At 43.7% G+C, this 19,528-nt stretch overlaps 1 protein-coding gene and 1 non-coding gene across 2 annotated transcripts; both read right to left on the bottom strand.

The window, feature by feature from the left end:
• Positions 1-2,727: 2,727 nt before the first annotated feature.
• On the bottom strand, positions 2,728-2,799 carry TRNAS-GGA. Its single transcript has one exon. It is a non-coding gene; the product is annotated as a tRNA-Ser (tRNA).
• A 3,028-nt stretch (positions 2,800-5,827) lies between these two features.
• Positions 5,828-12,743, bottom strand: BAMBI (BMP and activin membrane bound inhibitor). The gene is made up of 3 exons (XM_040248028.1): positions 12,294-12,743; positions 8,562-8,849; positions 5,828-7,796 (listed from the first exon to the last, which is right to left on the bottom strand). Exons 1-3 carry the CDS (start codon positions 12,367-12,369, stop codon positions 7,378-7,380), a joined length of 783 nt encoding a protein of 260 aa, XP_040103962.1. The 5' UTR covers positions 12,370-12,743; the 3' UTR covers positions 5,828-7,377.
• Between the last annotated feature and the right edge of the window lie 6,785 nt (positions 12,744-19,528).

Genomic DNA, 19,528 nt, shown 5'->3' with positions numbered 1-19,528 from the left:
GGCTATAGTCCATGGGGCCACAAAGAGTCAGACACAACTGAGCAACTAACACACACACATAGAATATTTTTGGCTACACTTGGTATATGTAAATTATGTTATATATTATGGTATTATATTAATATGATTAATAAATTATTGGTATGTTTGTATACATTATAAATATAAATAAGTTATTGATATATGTAGAAATACATAAACAATATCAATAAATTAATGCTATTGATGTTCTATCAATTTTATCATATGGGTTACATTCCTTGGTCAGGAAGATTCCCTGGAGAAGGAAATAGTAACCCATTCCAGTAATCTTGCCTGGGAAATCTCATGGACAGAGGAGCATAGTGGGCTATAGTCCATGGGGTCACAAAAGAGTCAGACACAACTTAAGTGACTGAACACCCATATTATGATATTATACTAATTATGTCATAATAGTGATATAATATATAATAATTATATTAAAATAATATAAACTATATAATAATACAATAAAAGAAAGCCCTGCAAAAGTCTAAATTATAAAACTGTAAATGGATGCACCAGAACCACTTGAGTTTTGAAGTGAAAGCATTTTCAAATGAAAATGCTAAATGTTTGAGGGGGGCAGGGGATTTATTTATAGCTTTCGTTGTGCCCTTGAATGAAAGACTCAGCAAACTATACACTGCTTTTATTACAGCCTCTGGTCAGAGGCTCATTTCCAAGAGAAGGAAAAAGCACTTGCTAAAGTTGCCCCAATGGCGCTGAGACGAACCATAAAAGGTGAAATGGTGTGTCTGCCCACACATTCCAGATCCTTGAGCTTTGTGACGACCACAGCTCTCAGGGGCTTGTTCTTAACTCCTTAGAGAAACCATGTTTGACGAAACTTTGAATATTTTAAAATAATAAGATGAAAATACAACTCTTGGATTCATACGCAGTGAGGACGTACTTCTTGGTGAGTCCGTCTCCTTCAATGAGCTTGGAGGCTGTGCTAACTTTACAAGCTGGCCACACCTCAAACCCTTCATAAGTAATTCGTTTTCCTTTAGGCTGCGGGTAGAAACAATAGTTTGGGGTAAAGAAACAAACAGAAAGACAATGTTTATTTACTGACAATCTAAACTCAGGCACCTGTTGACAAGAAGCCTTGATCTTTCCTTCATCTCATTCTCCCCTCGGATTTTGGAAACCTACAAAGGTGACTAATCCTAGATCTTCCCCGCTGGGAGTTCACAGTTTAAGCCTTAAGTCCAGGTGAGAAATACCCCATTCACCAAGGCAACTGTGAGTTAAAATCTGTGGTATCAAAGCAACGATCCTTCAATTAAAAATAAATTATTTTTTTTAATCACACCCACTACATTTAGTAAAACATGTTTCCACCTGAACGTCTAACACTTGAAAAGAGAGAAACTGCTTGAAGTGTGGTGTTTCTCCACTGTTCTCATCAGACCCAGGGCAGTTCCGAGAGGGAGAGACCCAGGATAAGGAGCTTCATGCCTTTCGCTTGGTTTTCACTGCTTAAACAATTTTTGTTCCATTAGGTTTGTAATGCAAGATCTTTCACAGTCTTCACATGTCTAAAAACAAACCACTGACAAATTCCAACATCTACTTATACACTGTCTTGAAATTTGTTAAACATAAAATCATTCTAGGATTACTAAGACCCTTTGGCTGGCATGGCCTTTGTTTATATATCCACAGTTCAGTTCAGTCGCTCAGTCGTGCCCGACTCTTTGCGACCCCATGAATCGCCAGGCCTCCCTGTTCATCACCAACTCCCAGAGTTCACTCAGACTCATGTCCATCGAGTCCGTGATGCCATCCAGCCATCTCATCCTCGGTCATCCCTTTCTCCTCCTGCCCCCAATCCCTCCCAGCATCAGAGTCTTTTCCAATGAGTTAACTCTTCTCATGAGGTGTCCAAAGTACTGGAGCTTCAGCTTTAGCATCATTCCTTCCAAAGAAATCCCAGGGTTGATCTCCTTCAGAATGGACTGGTTAGATCTCCTTGCAGTCCAAGGGACTCTCAAGAATCTTCTCCAACACCACAGTTCAAAATCATCAATTCTTCGGTGCTCAGCCTTCTTCACAGTCCAACTCTCACATCCATACATGACCACAGGAAAAACCATAGCCTTGACTAGGCGGACCTTTGTTGGCAAAGTAATGTCTCTGCTTTTGAATATACTATCTAGGTTGGTCATAACTTTTCTTCCAAGGAGTGAGCGTCTTTTGATTTCATGGCTGCAGTCACCATCTGCAGTGATTTTGGAGCCCCCAAAAATAAAGTCTGACACTGTTTCTACTGTTTCCCTGTCTATTTTCCCATGAAGTGATGGGACTGGATGCCATGATCTTCGTTTTCTGAATGTTGAGCTTTAAGCCAAATTTTTCACTCTCCTCTTTCACTTTCATCAAGAGGCTTTTGAGCTCCTCTTCACTTTCTGCCATAAAGCTGGAATCAAGATTGCCGGGAGAAATATCAATAACCTCAGATATATAGATGACACCACCCTTATATATCCAGTGTGCAATAAATACTAATAGTTATCAACTCATCTTCTCAGGCTTCTGTTCAGGCTTAGTCCAATATCGATCTAATCTGCAAAAAAGTGAAAGTGAAATCGCTCAATCATGTCCGACTCTTTACTGTAGCCTACCAGGCTCCTCCCTCCATGGGATTCTCCAAGCAAGAGTACCAGAGTGGGTTGCCATTTCCTTCTCCAGGGTATCTTCCCGACCCAGGGATTGAACCTGGGTCTCCTGCATTCCAGGCAGAAGCTTTAACCTCTGAGCCACCAGGGAAGCCCTGAAAGATACAGGCAGCTAAATACAAATTTGAAATAGCCCCCGAGAGGCCATCTGGCCACCGGCTACCAGGAAGAATGAATCTCCTTAAACTCTTGACAGTCTCCTTAAATGCCTTGAGACATTATCTAACTGCTTATCCAAAGAATCTTCCAAGATTGCTCATCAATGCCCATCTGGTTACCACCGTTCATATTCATATAAAGGGGAAGAAAGTCTGCAGCCGAATGGTTGGTAGCCCTCCCTTAGTAACAAATACTTGTTAACTCTACAAAGCAGAACCATTGGAAAATTGCTGCCTTGTTAAAAGTAAATCCCTATTTGGTTAAACTCAGTCCTTCTCCCTTCTCAGTTCCTTCTCCAAACTTCTGGAATAGCAGACCAGGGAACGATACCACCACACCACAGAACTGTTAGCAGTGTTAGCAAATTAACAAGGGTGTGTTTTTAAGTCTACAGAGTGACTTATGCACTGAATGAGTTGCAGGCGGTGAGGGGGGGAGGGAGCATGTGGATGTTGGAGCAACTTATTTTCTCATGATGACTGTGACCCACAGAGTAACTAAATTAACTTCATCCAGGGAAATTAGGTTGCTCACAAAGTAGGGTGCCCCCCCGCAAATTCACAAAGTCCCCCAAACCAGTAGAACCATTGGATTTTGTTGGGACTACCTATGAGGCCAAATGTAATTGAATGCATCAATCAGACACACACTGTTCAAGCAGTTCTGACACCTTCTCTCATCTAACCTGGCTCCTGTGATCTTCTCAACGGAGCAGCTGAAACTCTAAGAGAACTTCATTCTGTCAAATATGGAAAAACAGAATAGGTACACACAATGGAAAGGTTCTTATCAGTAGCCATTTAGATTATTCCAAAAGGAAATAGTTACAAACCAACATAATTTGTACCTAGAAGAGATTTTGTTGTTCAGTCCCTCAGTCAAGTCCGACTCTTTATGACCAACCCCATGAACTGTAGCACACCAGGCTTCCCTGTCCTTCACTATCTCCGAGTTTGCTCAAACTCATGCCCCTTGAGTCCGTGATGCCATTCAATAAAAGCAGTCAATTGAAAGCGAATTTTTAAAAAGTTAAATCCAGTCTGCAAGTGACTGACGGGCTTGCAAAACTCAAATATGTTATCTGAAATACTAAAAAGTCAAAAATATTCACTGTATAAATAGTAGGGACAAATAAAAACTTGTAGGGACAATTTTGAGGATTTGGGGGCCACTTGAGTTCATCCAAGACTCTTGTATTGGTAGGAATACCTACTCCTATACCTCCCCAAAATTGTCATATAAAGTGTAATTACTGCCCCCATGGTGTGGGAAACCAAACTTGAGTAGCCAAAGAGCCTGAGTAAAGTGCCCAAGTTCACACAGCTGATGGAAATAGAGTCTACATAGGAATCCAGGCTGCGAGACCCCCAAGCGCACTTGATTGCTCCTTTGGCTAAGTTCAACCTCATCACACCATGTAGCTTTTGAAGGTTTAAAGTTATGTGGGTGAAGAGACACAGAAGAGGACCAATTAAAGGCTTTAAAGAAAAAAGCTGTCCAGGCCCCAAATAGGCTACTTCCAGACTTGATACTAGATGCCACTGCTTTCAAGCTTTTAGTCTATAATCAAGGCATATTGAAACCAGATTTACAAGCTCTTCAGAAGAGACCTTTGTGATTTTCTAAAGCAGACATGTTTGGTATTTTAGGAGGGAGGTCAAACCCCCTATGGTTCAGTGTTTTTAATAAAATCAGTTCAGCAGAAATTAGAGACACACCAGTCAATTTCTAGGAAGCCTCGGAGCCATTCAAAATAAGGGACGGGGCAGGGTAGGGGGAGGGGGGAATAACATAAAAGATGTAACCACGGACAGAGCAGTATTTTCAGAAGGGGCAGAATGTCTAAGGGGTGCAGATACAGAAACATCATGACAACTATTTCTCTCTGGCTTGGGCAAATTTGCGCTTAAAAAGGGAAAATCACTTTTGAGGGGAGTTCTATGTCCATATTAAACAAGGACTGTTCCTGATCAGCCCAGCCATGCACTGACACCTCAAAGGAACGGCAAACATCTCTACAAGGGAAAAACAAACAAACCCGTCATCCTCCTTACATCACCGAATCAGGTAGGTCGCTATTTCATGAAGGGTCCTTTATCTCCACTCTTGGCAACCTCTACACTCTCATAGGGAACCAAAAGTAGACTTTATATTTAGCTCTTAGAAAAATCAAAGTGGAGAAACCTACAATATTTTTGCTGAAAGGCCAAGTTATGTGCAGATTTGACTTTAAAACTGGTGGCAGAAATACACAAATATTAAATAAAGAGGCAGCAATGGGAGAGGATTTGTCAGGAAAAGAGACAGGGCCCACCTATTATGTGGCTACAACTAGAGCCCCACTGTGGGCACAGAGCCAGCATCCTACCCAACAGGGAAGTGTGAACAGCCTTGCAGATTTAAGCTCAGCCCCAAAGAACCAGGTGGAGGCTTTTCTATTCATCTATTAAAGGTCTGTGATCTTAGCACCCACACACACCCAGGCCTTCCCTGGGTCTTCTCTGGAGGAAGTTCCTGGAACTTCCCTGGAGTTCACTGTTGTCAAATTGTTTCAAAGAGGATGAATTTCAATCCTTCATGGTTTTATTTCCTAATGAATTCCTGAGCTCCTAATTAACTGGTATTGGGAAGAAATGTGATGAATAAGAAACACCAGGGTGAGCAAGGAGAGGCCACTTTAGAATCCATGGTATTTGCACGATGCACTCATAAGAATACAGAAGAGACAAGAAGCCTTTCAATCTTCAAGCCCCAAAACTACTGTAATTTGATCTAAAGCTTGAAAGAGATGGTGAGGGCAGAAATTTTACCAGCTGGCCGTTTTGATTCCTTCTCTTCCCTTAGGTTTGGAGAGTTAGGCCCCAAAATTCTTTAACTCTCTCAAAAAAAATGGATGCACATAAAATTTAACACTTTATGAGCTGTAAGTCACCCATGCAAGAATTCTCAGTCTCAAAAAGCACAATATGAATGCCGTCATTTATTAAAATGCATATTTATTCCATAGCCTAATTTATTTGGGGCTGCGGCTTATTAGTTATTAAATAACCTAGGTATTCATTTTTAGACTACTCATTTCAACTCAGATTCTTCCATCAGCTGGGTGACGGCACCTGTCTTAAGGGACCCAAATTAAGCTGATCATAAAATATCCCCAAATATATGCAAAAAATCCTTTTTAACATTCACAAAAGGAAACTCCACAGGTACTCAAATATGCAAGCTGTAGTTAATTTTTAAGCAAAAGTTTCAAATATAAAAAAGAATCAAGAAAAGAACCTACAAATTATTCTCATATTTAAGATAATAAAGTCCCACTTTAGAGGAAAAGTATACATGTGGCATAGCTTTAAATTCAGGCTGGGCTTTATCGCCAAAGTCCTCCAGGAATGGAAACACTATTATTTAGTGTGTTAGTGGCTAAAATCAACAGTCTATTTGATTACATTAATAAAAAAATCATTTGGGGGAGATTATTTAAATCTTAATTGACTATATATAATGTTCACTACTGAAAATCTAAGATTGAGAAGTAAAAAAAATTATCGTTATAACACTCTGTTGAAGGAAGGTTTAAAAACTACGAGCATGAGACAGTAATGTTTGGCTAATCTGGGGTCCAAAATATTTAATTAAGTCCAGAATAAACTGATGAATTAATTAACATTAAAAGTAGACAGTGATTAATTTTGGGAAAAAAAAAAGATTCATTTAGTAGGCTTTTTTTCTTTTCTGATGGGAGGTAGAGACACATTTAAAAACAAATTCCAGAGCACCTGGACCAAGCTGATAAATATTACCTTTTGGTAAGGTAACTTCGGAAACTGATCAATGATATCTGACTCCGGTATAAATAAGTTTCCAATTTCTCTTGGATGAAAGCTAAAACCAGAATTATCCTAACAAAAAACTGTGAGACACTGAATGATGGGCAGTACACATTTAGAAATTCTCCATGCTGTAAGAAAACAACACATGGGCCATGTAAGGACAAACAAGATCTTGGTCTTGTTAAGAAAAAGAGTCAAGCCAAAATCTATAGTTGAGATCCTACACTGAGCAATCGTAGGTCTTCACTTGTATAATTAACATGTAGTTCCTTGCCCTTCCGGCTTAGTTTTTAATTTATGACAAGACACCACTAAATTTCAGACAAAAAATATATATATATATATTTTAAATCTTTACAATAAATCAAGATGTAGGAGCTTACAGAGAACACATTTGTTTATTTAGGTACTCAATTCTAGCTCCCTCTGAATGCAAATAACCCTGGTAACAGTGTACAGAGTCCTCTCTTTGCTTTTTAATAATTTTAAAGGAAATAATACATTTTGACTGTATTTAAGTCTGTGCAAATAATCCTTCAGAAGAAACAGCCAAGATTCTGTTTGCAGAGGTCATTCCATCTCTCGCAGATGATGACGCGAGTTAGTTTTTTCTTCAGATAAAGTGCTCCCGCCCAGCAGAACTCTAGAGGGTCCCAGACGTCCAGTTCCATGAGGCCCAGTCATACGAACTCCAGCTTCCCATGCCCGCTGTACATGCCCCAGTGCACAAGCGACAGGATGCGGTCGTGGCTAAGGTCGGCTTGTCTCATCTTATCGCAGGTCAGACAGCAGTTCTCATGGCCACTCACGGGCACCATGCACTCCAAGTCCAACTTCGCCACCTGCCCCTTTTTGGAGTGGTGTCCATGGAAGCTGTAGTGCAAACGTGAGAGCATCTGCTGCCGCTGCTCCTGCAGCCTCTTGTTCTCACTCCGCAGCATCCTCAGGGCCAGCATAATTAGCAACACCAGAATCAGCCCCCCAGCGATGGGAACTGCAATCACCGCCGCCCGGAACCACAGCTCTTTGGAGGACGTCAGCTCCTGTACCTTGGTGATGAGGTTTCTGCTACCATCGTGCTGATACCTGTTCCCTTGTCCTAGAGGGGGCACAAGCAAAACCATCAAACTCAGTCACCCCTTCCTGGAGCTTTGCGAGAGCATCTCTCCTTTTAAACGCGATAACCCCCTTAAAGGAGATCAAATGCTAAAGGAAATCAACCCCGAATATTCATTGGAAGGACTGATGCTAAAGCTGAAGCTCCAATACTTTGGCCACCTGATGTGCACAGCCAACTTACTGGGAAAGACCCTGATGCTGGGAAGGACTGAAGGCAGGAGAAGAAGGGGATGACAGAGGAGGAGATGGTTGGATGGCATCCCCAACTCAATGGACATGAGTTTGAGCAAACTCCGGGAGATGGTGAAGGACAGAGAAGCCGGGCATGCTGCAGTTCATGGGGTCGCAAACAGTTGGACACAACTGAGTGACTCAACAACAACAATCCCCTTAAACAGAGGCTTCCGATTCAACCAACATTTAGAACAGAAAAGCTGCCCAACGAGGCAGAGGAGCTTCCAAAAACATTTGTTTACAGACTGTCATTACTGATTATTAATGGCCTTTTAATGGCTTCAAAATGTTGGGAAAAAAACAGGCAAAACCTATTATGCAGACAGATATCTAGGGCTCAGGCAGACATGAAAGTCACTCAATAGAGATGCATCTTTGCACCCAGCCTGCCTTCTCCCTCAGCTGTCTCTAATTACATCAACAACAAAATCAATAGCAGACAGACAAAGCTGTGGCTGTCACAACCCTGGAGGCCAAGCGAGGGTTTGGTCAGAGTGGGTGCCGCTCCTACCTGAGGCCTCCCCCTTGGGAGGGGTGAGGACATCCTGTAGCCCCCTATAGTTGCACATGTCTTCGTGACAGCACTCCAAAGAGGGCAAGGGGCTGCCGGAGTGGTTGCGAGCCTGTCTGGCTTGGCAGATGTCCGCTGTGCTTGCCAGGGAGTCCAGGCAGCCATGGGTGAGCGGGGAATTGGTGTTCTGAGGATCCAGAAGTCTGGAGAAGCAGGCGCTCAGTTCAGATTTACACATGTAACCAGTAGCCACGCAGTGGGCTGCATCACAGTAGCACCTGATTTCACCTGAAAATGATGGGCAATTGCATCAAACGGCTTCAGAGACCAGTAAAGCATCAGCTTCAACAACTGTGCTGTGCTAAGTCCCTCAGTCGTGTCCGACTCTCTGAGATCCCATGGACTGTAGCCCACCAGGCTCCTCTGTCCACGGGATTCTCCAGGCAAGAATACTGGAGTGGGTTGCCACGCCCTCCTCCAGGGGATCTTCCTGACCCAGGGACTGAACCTGTGTCTCTAAAGTCTCCTGCATTGATAGGTGGGTTCTTTACCGCTAGCACCACCAGACCCCAAATTTCAAAGACATTCATTTTAGGGAATATTCAGCTGAGGGCTTAGAAGGGCTGACCACATGGATCCCTGGAGCCCCTTGTGCAAGTCAGTGCTCGAATCCCAAGTCAGGTAAATATCATTTTAGAAATGTATTAATCCACATAGCAGAGGATGAAAGTTCAGTGTAGGATAAGCTAGCAAGTAATTAAAAATAACACTTTTGTCTTTGAAGCAAAATAATCATCACCAGGATTTTTCCTACCATAAGGTAAATTACACTATTGACTTGTTTTAATCCTACATGACCATACAACCTAAAATGCTAGGCTTTTTGATTTTGTTAGTATAAATATTTGATCGGAACTGCTGAATTGTTTACTACCTCGAAGGGCTGTGCCAAGGTTTAAGAGCTTTCGCTAACACCTTATAAAGTTATTAACTAGAAACATAACAATCTAGAAATTGCTCTGGTCAGGAGGTTTTAAAACTATGAAACTGGGCAGCTATTTGCAACCTCTCTAGAAAAGGCAAACTTTGCCTATAAAGATCTGTTCATGCAGGGGAGCTTTTAGTCAGATATTGTAAAACAGGAACTAGGCAGTTTACAATTAGTGGTTTGCTTGCCAAAGTCAATTTCTTTCAGCCCAAATGGAAAGTCATAAAACTGGGGGCAGGGAGGAGGGGGTGAAACTGCAAGGCTCCCTCCTCCCCCCCACCCCTCAACTCCCCAGTTTTATATGTAATTCAACATGGGATCTAAAACGGGAAACATTGAAACTGAAAATCCTCTGCTGGTTGAATGAAAAATCCTTAAGGAAACCTCAAATTTTTCTACAGGAAGTGATTAAAAGTTTCCTTTATAAAACTTAGTTTGTGAGTTGCAAGCGGGTTAACATTCTGCCACAAGATCTGAGACTTCCATGTCAATTTCTGGTTGAAACAATCTGGGGCTGGGAGTTATCCCTCACATGATACCTGACCTGGTGGACCTCGGCCACTGTCACAGGCCACCGCTATAGCCTGCTGTGAACTGAACTTAGGTACATGCCTCTCCCCAGCTTCTCCATCTGAAGTGCTGTCTTAGTTTCAGAAACCAAAGCTCTGAAATTAAACACCAACACCCGGCATTGCTGCTCTACAAATCTCCTCCCAGCCTCACCTTTCTTCTTTCTCCTCCTTTCATGAATGCCTGAGTAAGATGTCTCATTTAATTATCTGTCCAAATTCCAGGCCACCGTAAGGCTGCTAGTGCTTCAGTTCTTTTTAAAAAAAATAAAAAAACCCAGCCAACTAAACACAGATCTTTGGCAAGCTGAGTTTCACCGTGCAAAGCCAGAGGTCCTCCTCCTGTCCTAGGTCTGGGCCTGGGTCCCTTCCCTTCTCCAGTAAATAAGACCTTCCAGATAGAATCCTGCTTTGCACAAGTTCTTTACTCCTCGCTCCAACCCCGCTTTTTCGCAGAAGCTCACTGATCTTAAGCGGGTGGTGACTGAATATCCCTAAGTCTGACAAATTCCACATATAGATTGAAAGAAGAAATAAAACAGATTAAAAGTCCATGTTGATCCCATGCACTTCAGACCTCATGCAGAAAAAAAGAAAGCTGAATACAAGCAAAATGCTGCTTAAATATTTATGAGAGCCTATTTTAAAGACTATATTTTCAATGACCTAAAACAGTCTAATAAAAATTTGACAGGTAACTAGGAAAGTTCTAACAACTTTTTTTTTTTAATTGGAGCCACATTGGAGCAAGTTGAATAGACTTTTGTGTTACTGTATTAAAACTATATTTCTGCCGTTTCATAAAGTTTCTTCCTGTGGCATGCGAAAAGGCCAGGAGGGGACTGGTATTTTGAAGCAGGGAACAATGCTCTTCTGTCTGCCCCCCTTTCTGGTTACTGTACGTGGTGATTAAACAAAAATGTCTGCTTCAGTCAGGACGGCTACAGGAGAGGCTGCTGGCTTCTTTTAAAGCTTTTGAAGTCCGCAGCAGTCAAAAACCTCTGATCCCCTAATTATATCATTATCAGGCGCATAGTTTCGGTATCTGTGACTTATGTCAGCCGCGGTCCGGCCCCGTTCGGCCGGTCTTTGATAGACCGGGAGGCTTCCCTCTGCAGGCTGCTACGAGGGCTGTTATTTAGGGTTAATTACAGCCTTTCTTCCAAAATAAATAAATACTGTAGCACATCATCTCTGCTGGCCCGGCTGATCCTTCAACCTCATGCCTGCTACATGGCAATTAGAGAAAAGGGGGGGGGGTGCAAAAGCTAAAAATGTCTCCTATTTTTAAGAAAAATTATCTGTTCACAGGACAAACAGTAGGCAGAGTTCGTGGCAGGAGAGGTGGCGGGCCCTTGAAATTCAAGAGAGAGTTGTCGGGAAAGGCGAAAGCCTGCAGAGGGGGAAAAAAGAAAAAAAGGAACTGACCACTGCAATTTTTTTTTTTTTTTGAGTAGTGTTTAAAATATGAGGTGAGTGGGAAAAGGGACTGCTGACGGAGTCCACACCTCCCAGCCCCCAAGCAGTAGCGCTGCCCACACCGCTGCACGCGGACACACACCTGGGACACCTACACGCGAGGAGGCACTACTCTCGGGCTCACAAAGACAGTCAGACACACACAGACACTCACGGACAGAAACATTTAAACACGGAGACACTCACAAGCGAAGATGCTCCAATACAGAGAGACACACAACAGACACACAAGTGCACTCACGACAAAAACACTCAAATACAGACACACGTTCACAGCAGAGACACATTCAAATACAGAGTCGCGCACACAAACCGAGACACTCAGACTCAAACTGAGACACACACACACACGAAACACGCGGACACGGTGCAACGGGGGGCGGAAGACTGCGATCCCTCCCGGCTGCTCCCGCCCCACGCCGCGGCTGCAAACGCTCAGAAGTTCACGACCGACAGACTCGCACAAACAGTTTGACAACCACTCGCCCAGGTCTCACTCCACCTCCACGCGCCCGGCCCCGGGACACCGGGGTGGGCGGGTGGCCCCGAAGCCACCGCCGCTACTTCTAAGAACAGATAACTTGTCGCGACTTGCTGGCTCGGCGCGGGAGGCCGCCTCTCCCGCCGCTAACAAAGCCCCGGGACCCCGCGGCCCTCCCCGGGGAGCGCACGCCCCGCCGGCCGGCGGGCACCCACCTTTGGTGAGCAGGACCGCCATGGCGCAGAGTTCAAGCTGCAGCCAGATGAAGATGTAGCTGGAGTGGCGATCCATGGACGCCCCCCTCCACGGCCCCGGCGCCTCCGCCGGCTCCCGGAGCCGCGGCTCAGCTGCAGCCTACGGCTCCCGGCGCGCGTAGTACATGGGTATTGCCCGGGGCGCGGGGCCGGGCCGCATCCGGAGCATGGAGAGCGGCTGAAGGGGCGCGAGGGGCACGGTCCGGTTCCGCAATCCCGGCTCCCTCCGCTCGGCCCGACAGCTGGGTGGGCTTCAGGCTCTGCTCCCTTCGGTCGGCCACTCGGCAAAAGGAACCAGCAACCTAGGGCGCATACACTGCCCGCCACGAGCTCCCGCCTGCGCCTGCCTGGGTCCGACCGGCTCCGCGCCGTAAATAGCGCCCCGCGCGGGGAGCCGGCAGGCCCCGCCCCGCTCCGACCCCGCCCGGGCCCCGCCCCTGGCGCCGTGCGATTGGCCGCAGGGCTCCAGCCGCTCCGCCGGGGGGCGGGCCGGGCGCGGGCGGAGAGCTCTGCCCCGCGGCTCCGAGCGGCGCCGGCGTCTGGGCTGCGGGCGGCGCCGGCCGTCTCCCGCGCTCCCCCTCGCGGAGGCCGGGTGTCCGTGACCTTAGGGAGCCGCGGGTCGAGCTCGGCCTCGGGCCCTGCCTCTGGCCCCCGCCTCAGCGATCCTCCCCACCCGGCCTCGGGCCGGCGCGCCCCAGCGTGTGGCTTCCTCTTCGTTTCCCCGAAACTCACGAGGGACCCGCGTGGCCGCCTTTGGACCCCTCCCGCGGTGCGGCTGCCTCGGGAGCCCGGGGAAAGCCGTGGCAGACCCTAGAGTGAGCCCTGCCGGCCCGCGTGCGCCCGGGGAGGGCGGTGGGGCTCGGGGCGCTTTCCGCCTTTCTCCCCCTCCCCTCTGCGCATCCGCCTCGCTCTCCCGCCCTGTGATCAATAAAAGCCCAGACAGACAGACTGTTGATCAGCAGGAGCCGCCGAGTTCTCCTGGGTAGACGGGACGAGTAGCTGGCTACAGACACTTAACGAAAATTAGCAAATCCAAAAGCACCCGGCGCCAGCGAGACGACACAGGCCGAGACTGACACTCAATTAACCACCCCCCAAACAGTCGCAGGCAAACACAGCGGCTGACCCTGATCAATATCAGCCTGGCGGTGATCTCCTTTCTGAGATGCTAATTCATTTATTAGAACTTGGGGGGCTGCCCGCCCCAACGTACCCAAAGGAGGTTGGGGGGGTGGCAGGATGCTGTTTTGTGTGTGTGTGTGTGTGTGTGTGGAAGTGAAATTCAGTTTAAAACTCTTATCTGAGGGGAAGCTCTTTCCTCCTCTCTCCCCAAAACCTGGGATTAACAAAAGTCAACCATTTGCAAAATTTCCTTTTAGGATCAGCCAACATTGTGCGACCCGATAACAATGTCAGGAGTCGGGCGGGGAAGAAAGGCGCATTTAAAGTTAAGGCAGGAGGAGCAGTCAAACCTTGAGGACTAGAGTGCAGAAATGAGCTTTAAGACTAAGAAGAAATACTATATATATGTATATATGTCTCTAGGACTGATAATCCAGGCGAACCTTGAAAAGTTGCTGGAAGTCCACAGAGCTTCAGAATGTAGTTAATGAAATTGCCTTTGAAAAATGTCTATATGTAGAAAAATAAAATAATTTCATAAACTGATGTTCTGCCCATTACTTCACTAGATCAAAATTGTGTCTAAAAGATCAGGGGGCTGGCCCAGCAGAAGGTCAAAGAGGTTAGGGCACCAGGTAAACAGCAGGCGGTTTCTTTAGTTGGGTGGTTGGTCAAGAGGGGGAGCTGTCCAGCAGCCCTGAGGAGGGGTTTGATTAGCACTTCCTGACATCTAATTCCTTGACAAGTTAACAGTTCTAAGGGGTTTATGCAGACAATACTGTTCTTGTAATGACACACTCCCTTTTAACTCTAGAGTCAATTATTAGCTAACAGGAAACTTGGAGTATATTCATTCAACTTTTGGACCACCCATTGTAGTTCAGGCTCACAGTTTGTGTGTTAAAAGTCAGAAACTAAAAAGTAAATCACAAACAATGGAGCTAGCAGATAATAGAGATTATGAGCACAGTGGTGATGCATAAAGAAAGCAGAGGGAATCAGCCCAGGAAGGGAAGCAAGTCCAGAAGGTCTACAGGAAGCAGTGACATGCACCATGACTCCTAAAGACTGAAAGAATTGGGAGGGGACCATTACAAGCACAGGGGACTCCAGGAACTTGGGCATGATATTCATTGATCACACTGGAGTGTGTGGGTGGTAAGGAGGGGCTGAGTGGATGGGAGGACAAGCAATTGTTTATTGCTGGAGCATGAAACGTGGAGCAAGGAGTGGACAGAGATGCACCAGGAAATAACCATATTTACCTGTGATACAGATAAAAATTACTTTTTAATGGAAGAGGGTGTAGGGGGATGTGTTGATGAAAGTCATATTGTAGTAAACACTTTCTGAGTGCCTTTCCTGCCCTGTTCAGAGACTGTCCATTTTCTCTGGAGTGGGTATTGGCCGCCAGCCTAGGGCCCTCTGCCCCTCTGCCGATAGCTTGTCACATGACCCCAGCTGGACAAATTAGGTTCTCTCTTCTGGGTCTTTAGACTGAGATGCTAGTCAATCTCTAGAGGTCACTTCATGGAAGACAAATTCAGAGTCCATCTGTGTGCAAAGCAAGAGGAAAAAAAAATTACAGAGATATGTAAGGTGGCACAGATGTTAACTATAAGGTCTTCTTGTTACTTAAGCTCCTTTACTTTCAACCCGAAGAGTTCAAACACTGATGTTTATATTTTGCTGAATTAATATCAATTGTTGTTATTCCAGGATGTATAATTTTTTTGTTCCAAGTACAATTTAGAATGAGAACGTCATGATCAGGCAATGATTCTACTTCTTTTGCTTTCATTATTAGCTTAATGGGCAAGCTTTTTAAATGGCTAAAAATTAGTTTTAAGAGAAACAAGTCTGCATTTTAATGGTTTTGGAGCAGACATGGACTTTTCAACTAAATGAACTAGTGTTTGAATCAATATGGAAAATCAAAATCAGTTTAGGGATAATATGTCAATTATGAGGCCATATCAATAGTTGAGAGGATAAACAACAATTTTAATTCAATTTAAGGCTCAAGAAAAATTACTTCTATACAGAATTTTACTTGTTTTGTATATGATTTGGTTATTACTTTCCCACATGTAAGTTGATAAGGAGAAAATAGTAAACTCTAATGGGCTTTTTCTTTTATTTAAATCAACAAATGAAATCGGTGACCAAAATTCTTTTTACCCTTTTGAAGAGAATTCAGAAAATATAAGCTGGGAACCAGCTATCTATACCCAAGAACAGAAAGCTGATTTGGGATGTAAAACTTGCACTAATTAAACATTATAATAGTTTTGTACTTTCTAACAGTGTTCTAAATGTGATATATATGAACTATATACTATATAATCACAATATGCCACTATGATACACTTTCATGGTTGTCCTATACCACAGAAAAACACTAAAATTTTTTTCTTATGTTAAATAGGAGAAAAAAAAAAAAACCTCGAGGGTTTTTATGTCCTCATTTTAACAAAGATGTAAGTACCCTTGCACAAATAATGCCATTGTTTCCCAAAATTATACGAGATCCCCCATTTCAGCAATGCCTCTCTCCAAGATGCAGATGAAAAATAACTTGGTACATTTTGTCCAGAAGCAGTTATGTTTAAGTTCCTGGCTAGCATGCAAATTATTGCAGTCTAGAGATAGAATCTAACATTTCTGCCTGTTATACAAATCTCTACCAACCAACAATCCACAGAGGTTAGATAACACTTTGAATTCCCAGTAGCAGGGTTTTTTTGAAGTCATTTGTTCTCAGAAGTTTGGAGGGCAGAGCTAAAATTTACTTTCTTTGGAATATGGTCAAAGGTGAGAGATTAGCCCAGCTCAAAGGAATGACTGTCTAGTGTAAAGTTTTTCTTTTCTTTTTTCTTTCAAAATGGAAAAGGAGATAAAGAACAGAGTGCAGAGTCCAGGAGGTAGTGTGATAGGGCCTAGACGAAAAGGAGATTCCCAAACATCCATTCTCCCACAAACCAGCAAAAATGCTATCAAGCCTTACAAACACCATAGATCTTACAGGTAATCTAGAGCAGTAGTCCCCAGCCTTTTTGGCACCAGAGACTGGTTTTGTGGAAGACAGTTTTTCCACAGGCTGGGGCAGGGATGGTTTCAAGAAGATTCAAGTGCATTACATTTACTGTGTACTTTATTTCTGTAAAGTATCCATGGAGTATCTGTTGAGTTGAAGTTTTCTTAAAAAAAAATTTAAGGCAACTAAGTTTAGAATGCAGTAAGTAACAGGGACTTCCTTGGTCCGACAGTGGTTGAGACTTCTTCCAGTGCAGAGGATGAGGGTTCGATGCCTGGTTGGGGAGCTGAGATCCCACATGCCTCAAGACCAAACAATCAAAACATAAACCAGAAGCAGTATTGTAACAAATTCAATAAAGACTTACCAGAAAGAATACAGTGAGAAACAAAAGAACATTATGAATTTAACAGTGGACATCGTTTATAATCAAATAGTATCAAATATATTCTGTGTGATCCTTGATACAGTCTTTGTTCTATTGACTTATATTAATATAGTCTCTACTTCAGCCAGTAAAACTTCTGGAAATTATTCAATAATTTATACTAGTTTTTCCTACCTGATGTCAAATAACCAGATTGATTCCTTTTGTTCTTTTAACTAAAATGGTAAATTAATCTTTTAAAGCAGAGAAATTACCTTAAATTCCTGCTTAAAAGAACATCCTTGACCCATTCATTCAATGTATAGTATTCGGGGTTCTATCTTCTCAACTGGCAATACGTCATTTGCCTTTTTGGGGGGTTTTCTTTTTTCTTTTTACTGTTCATGTACAAAACATTGAGGGCTTACCTGTTGGCTCAGTCAGTAAAGACTCCTCCTGCAATATAGGAGACGCAGGTTCAATCCCTGGGTTGGGAAGATCCCCTCGAGAAGGAAATAGCAACCCACTCCAGTATTCTCACCTGGGAAATCCCATGGACAGAAGAGCCTGGTGGGCTACAGTCCACGGGGTCACAAAACAGTCAGACATGACTGAGCAACTAAACAACAACAGCAAAACACTGAAATTCAAAGCTTTCATACTTTCATTAGACAATCCAACATTCAGACTCTTGCTTGACATTTGGCATCCTTGCCTACTCTCCAAAACCCGCCTGTATTTCCACGGTTCTACATTTATTCAAGCTTATACATGGGGTATAGCTTCCAAGACTTTCAGTGAATGCCTGAAACCTTAGATAGTACCAAACTCAATATAGACTATGGGGATTTTTTCCTCTTCATACATACCTAGAAAAGAGTTTAATGTATAATTTAGGCACAGTAAGAGAATATCTGAATTGCCAGCATCACTCTCGTTGCACTTCAGGGCCATTATTAAGAGTAAGCATCACTTGAACACAAGTACTGGGACCATGACAGTCCATTTGATAATTGAGAGGGCTGTGTGTATGTGTGTGTGCTGAGTCACTGAATTGTGTACAACTTTTTGCAACTCCATGGACTGCAGACTGCCAGGTTCCTCTGTTCATGGAATTTTCCAGGCAAGAATACTAGAATGGGTTGCCATTTTCTACTCCAAGGGATCTTCCTGACTCAGGAATCGAACTCATGTCTCCTGCATTGGCAGGCAGATTCTTCACCGCTGTGCCACTTGGGAAGCCCTGAGAGGGCTACTAAGTAACTAAGAGACAGGACACCCTGAACTAGAGGATAATTCACGGGAGTGATCCCAGGGTGAGACGGACAGCAGGAGATTTCATCACACTGCTCAGAATGGCATGCTAGGTAAAACTTTTGAATTGTTTATTTCTGGAATTTTCCGTTTAATACTTTTGGACAATTCAGCAGGTAACTAAAACCTTGGGTGGATATCAGAATTGTAGACAAGGGGGGGACTACAGTAACGACTTCTCTCCTCCAGTTATTCTCTTCTGATGCTGGATCTTCCAAACTGAAATCTCATTGCCAGAACAGAATGATGTCTTTTGCCATGGGACTTTGAAATGACTAATATTTGCCATCATGTTTCTGTCCCTGCCACTGTTCTTATTTTATAACAGTTTCCAAGGAAATAATAAGCTATCCACATTTGTTTTGCCATTTGCAAAGTATTAAGATACACATTAAATATGATATATGCCTTCAAGCCATGAAATGGAATGCCATCCAGATGAACATATCTTCTAATATTTAATGCATTTCAGGGAAATGTACCCTATAGGCAGAGGTTGTGAAGAGAGCCCTGGGCTGCCCTAAGAACATCACTGAACAATTCTTGCTCACATCCTTGATATCATTGGAAGAACTTAAAATGCATTTTCCCCCATATTCAATAATCTTCCTTTGTTCCCCTTGGTCACCTAACACATCAGCTCCTATTCTGCTGTGCATTTGTTTAAACACAAGTAACTTCCCCCAGCACTGGCCCATTCATAGTTTGGTGTCACTTGCCTAGATTTTTAGCCTATGATTTCAAAGATATCATTTAAATGTGCACACTTATAATTCAGTCAAATTTGTTTAATTAGAAGAATAAAAGACACACTTAAAGATGAGTTCTTTTAGGAGGGGTTTCTTGGGAAGACACAATAGGTTTATTTTAAGTATATGGCTAGTCAGTCATTTATAAGCATTACTTATCTTCCCTGGAAGCCAGTAACGCTGAAACTGGAAACTAGAACACTTTGGGTCTCTTTTTCCCAGGGTTCTCCTTGCTTCTCGCCTATCTAACAGACAGCTGGCATCCTTCCCCCATTTCTAGTTTTTGCTCTTCATAACTTCTGTTTGCTTTTATACAATCAGAAGCCCCCATTAAAGAGGTTGCTGTTCAGTTTATGGAGAGACAATTTCAAAATGCTCAGTTTATGGTATGATCAGCTAGGACAGGGTCCTGGCTAATATCAAGAATGGCTGAAAAAAAAACAAAAAAACAACCCTACAGCTGCTGCCCCTCATCAAGGTCATGGACCAGGAAGACTATAGGGTATATTACATACATATGCCATATTATGCCTTATGGTGCTCGCCTGCCATATGACATATGTATATATGATGCACAGATACAAAAGAGGTTATCATTTAACTCTCC

This window comes from Oryx dammah, unplaced genomic scaffold (assembly GCF_014754425.2).
Source record: "Oryx dammah isolate SB20612 unplaced genomic scaffold, SCBI_Odam_1.1 HiC_scaffold_10, whole genome shotgun sequence".
In the NCBI taxonomy this organism is placed as follows: domain Eukaryota; kingdom Metazoa; phylum Chordata; class Mammalia; order Artiodactyla; family Bovidae; genus Oryx; species Oryx dammah.
This window is presented reverse-complemented; position numbering and strand designations above follow the sequence as displayed.

Bases quoted from the DNA above. Each gene is read 5' to 3' on its own strand.
- BAMBI (XM_040248028.1), bottom strand. From the start codon at position 12,369: ATGGATCGCCACTCCAGCTACATCTTCATCTGGCTGCAGCTTGAACTC. The intron at 8,850-12,293 runs GTGGGTGCCCGC...CATCATTTTCAG, and splicing joins GGCGGTCCTGCTCACCAAAG to GTGAAATCAGGTGCTACTGT. The intron at 7,797-8,561 runs GTAGGAGCGGCA...TGCCCCCTCTAG, and splicing joins TCCCAAGGGGGAGGCCTCAG to GACAAGGGAACAGGTATCAG.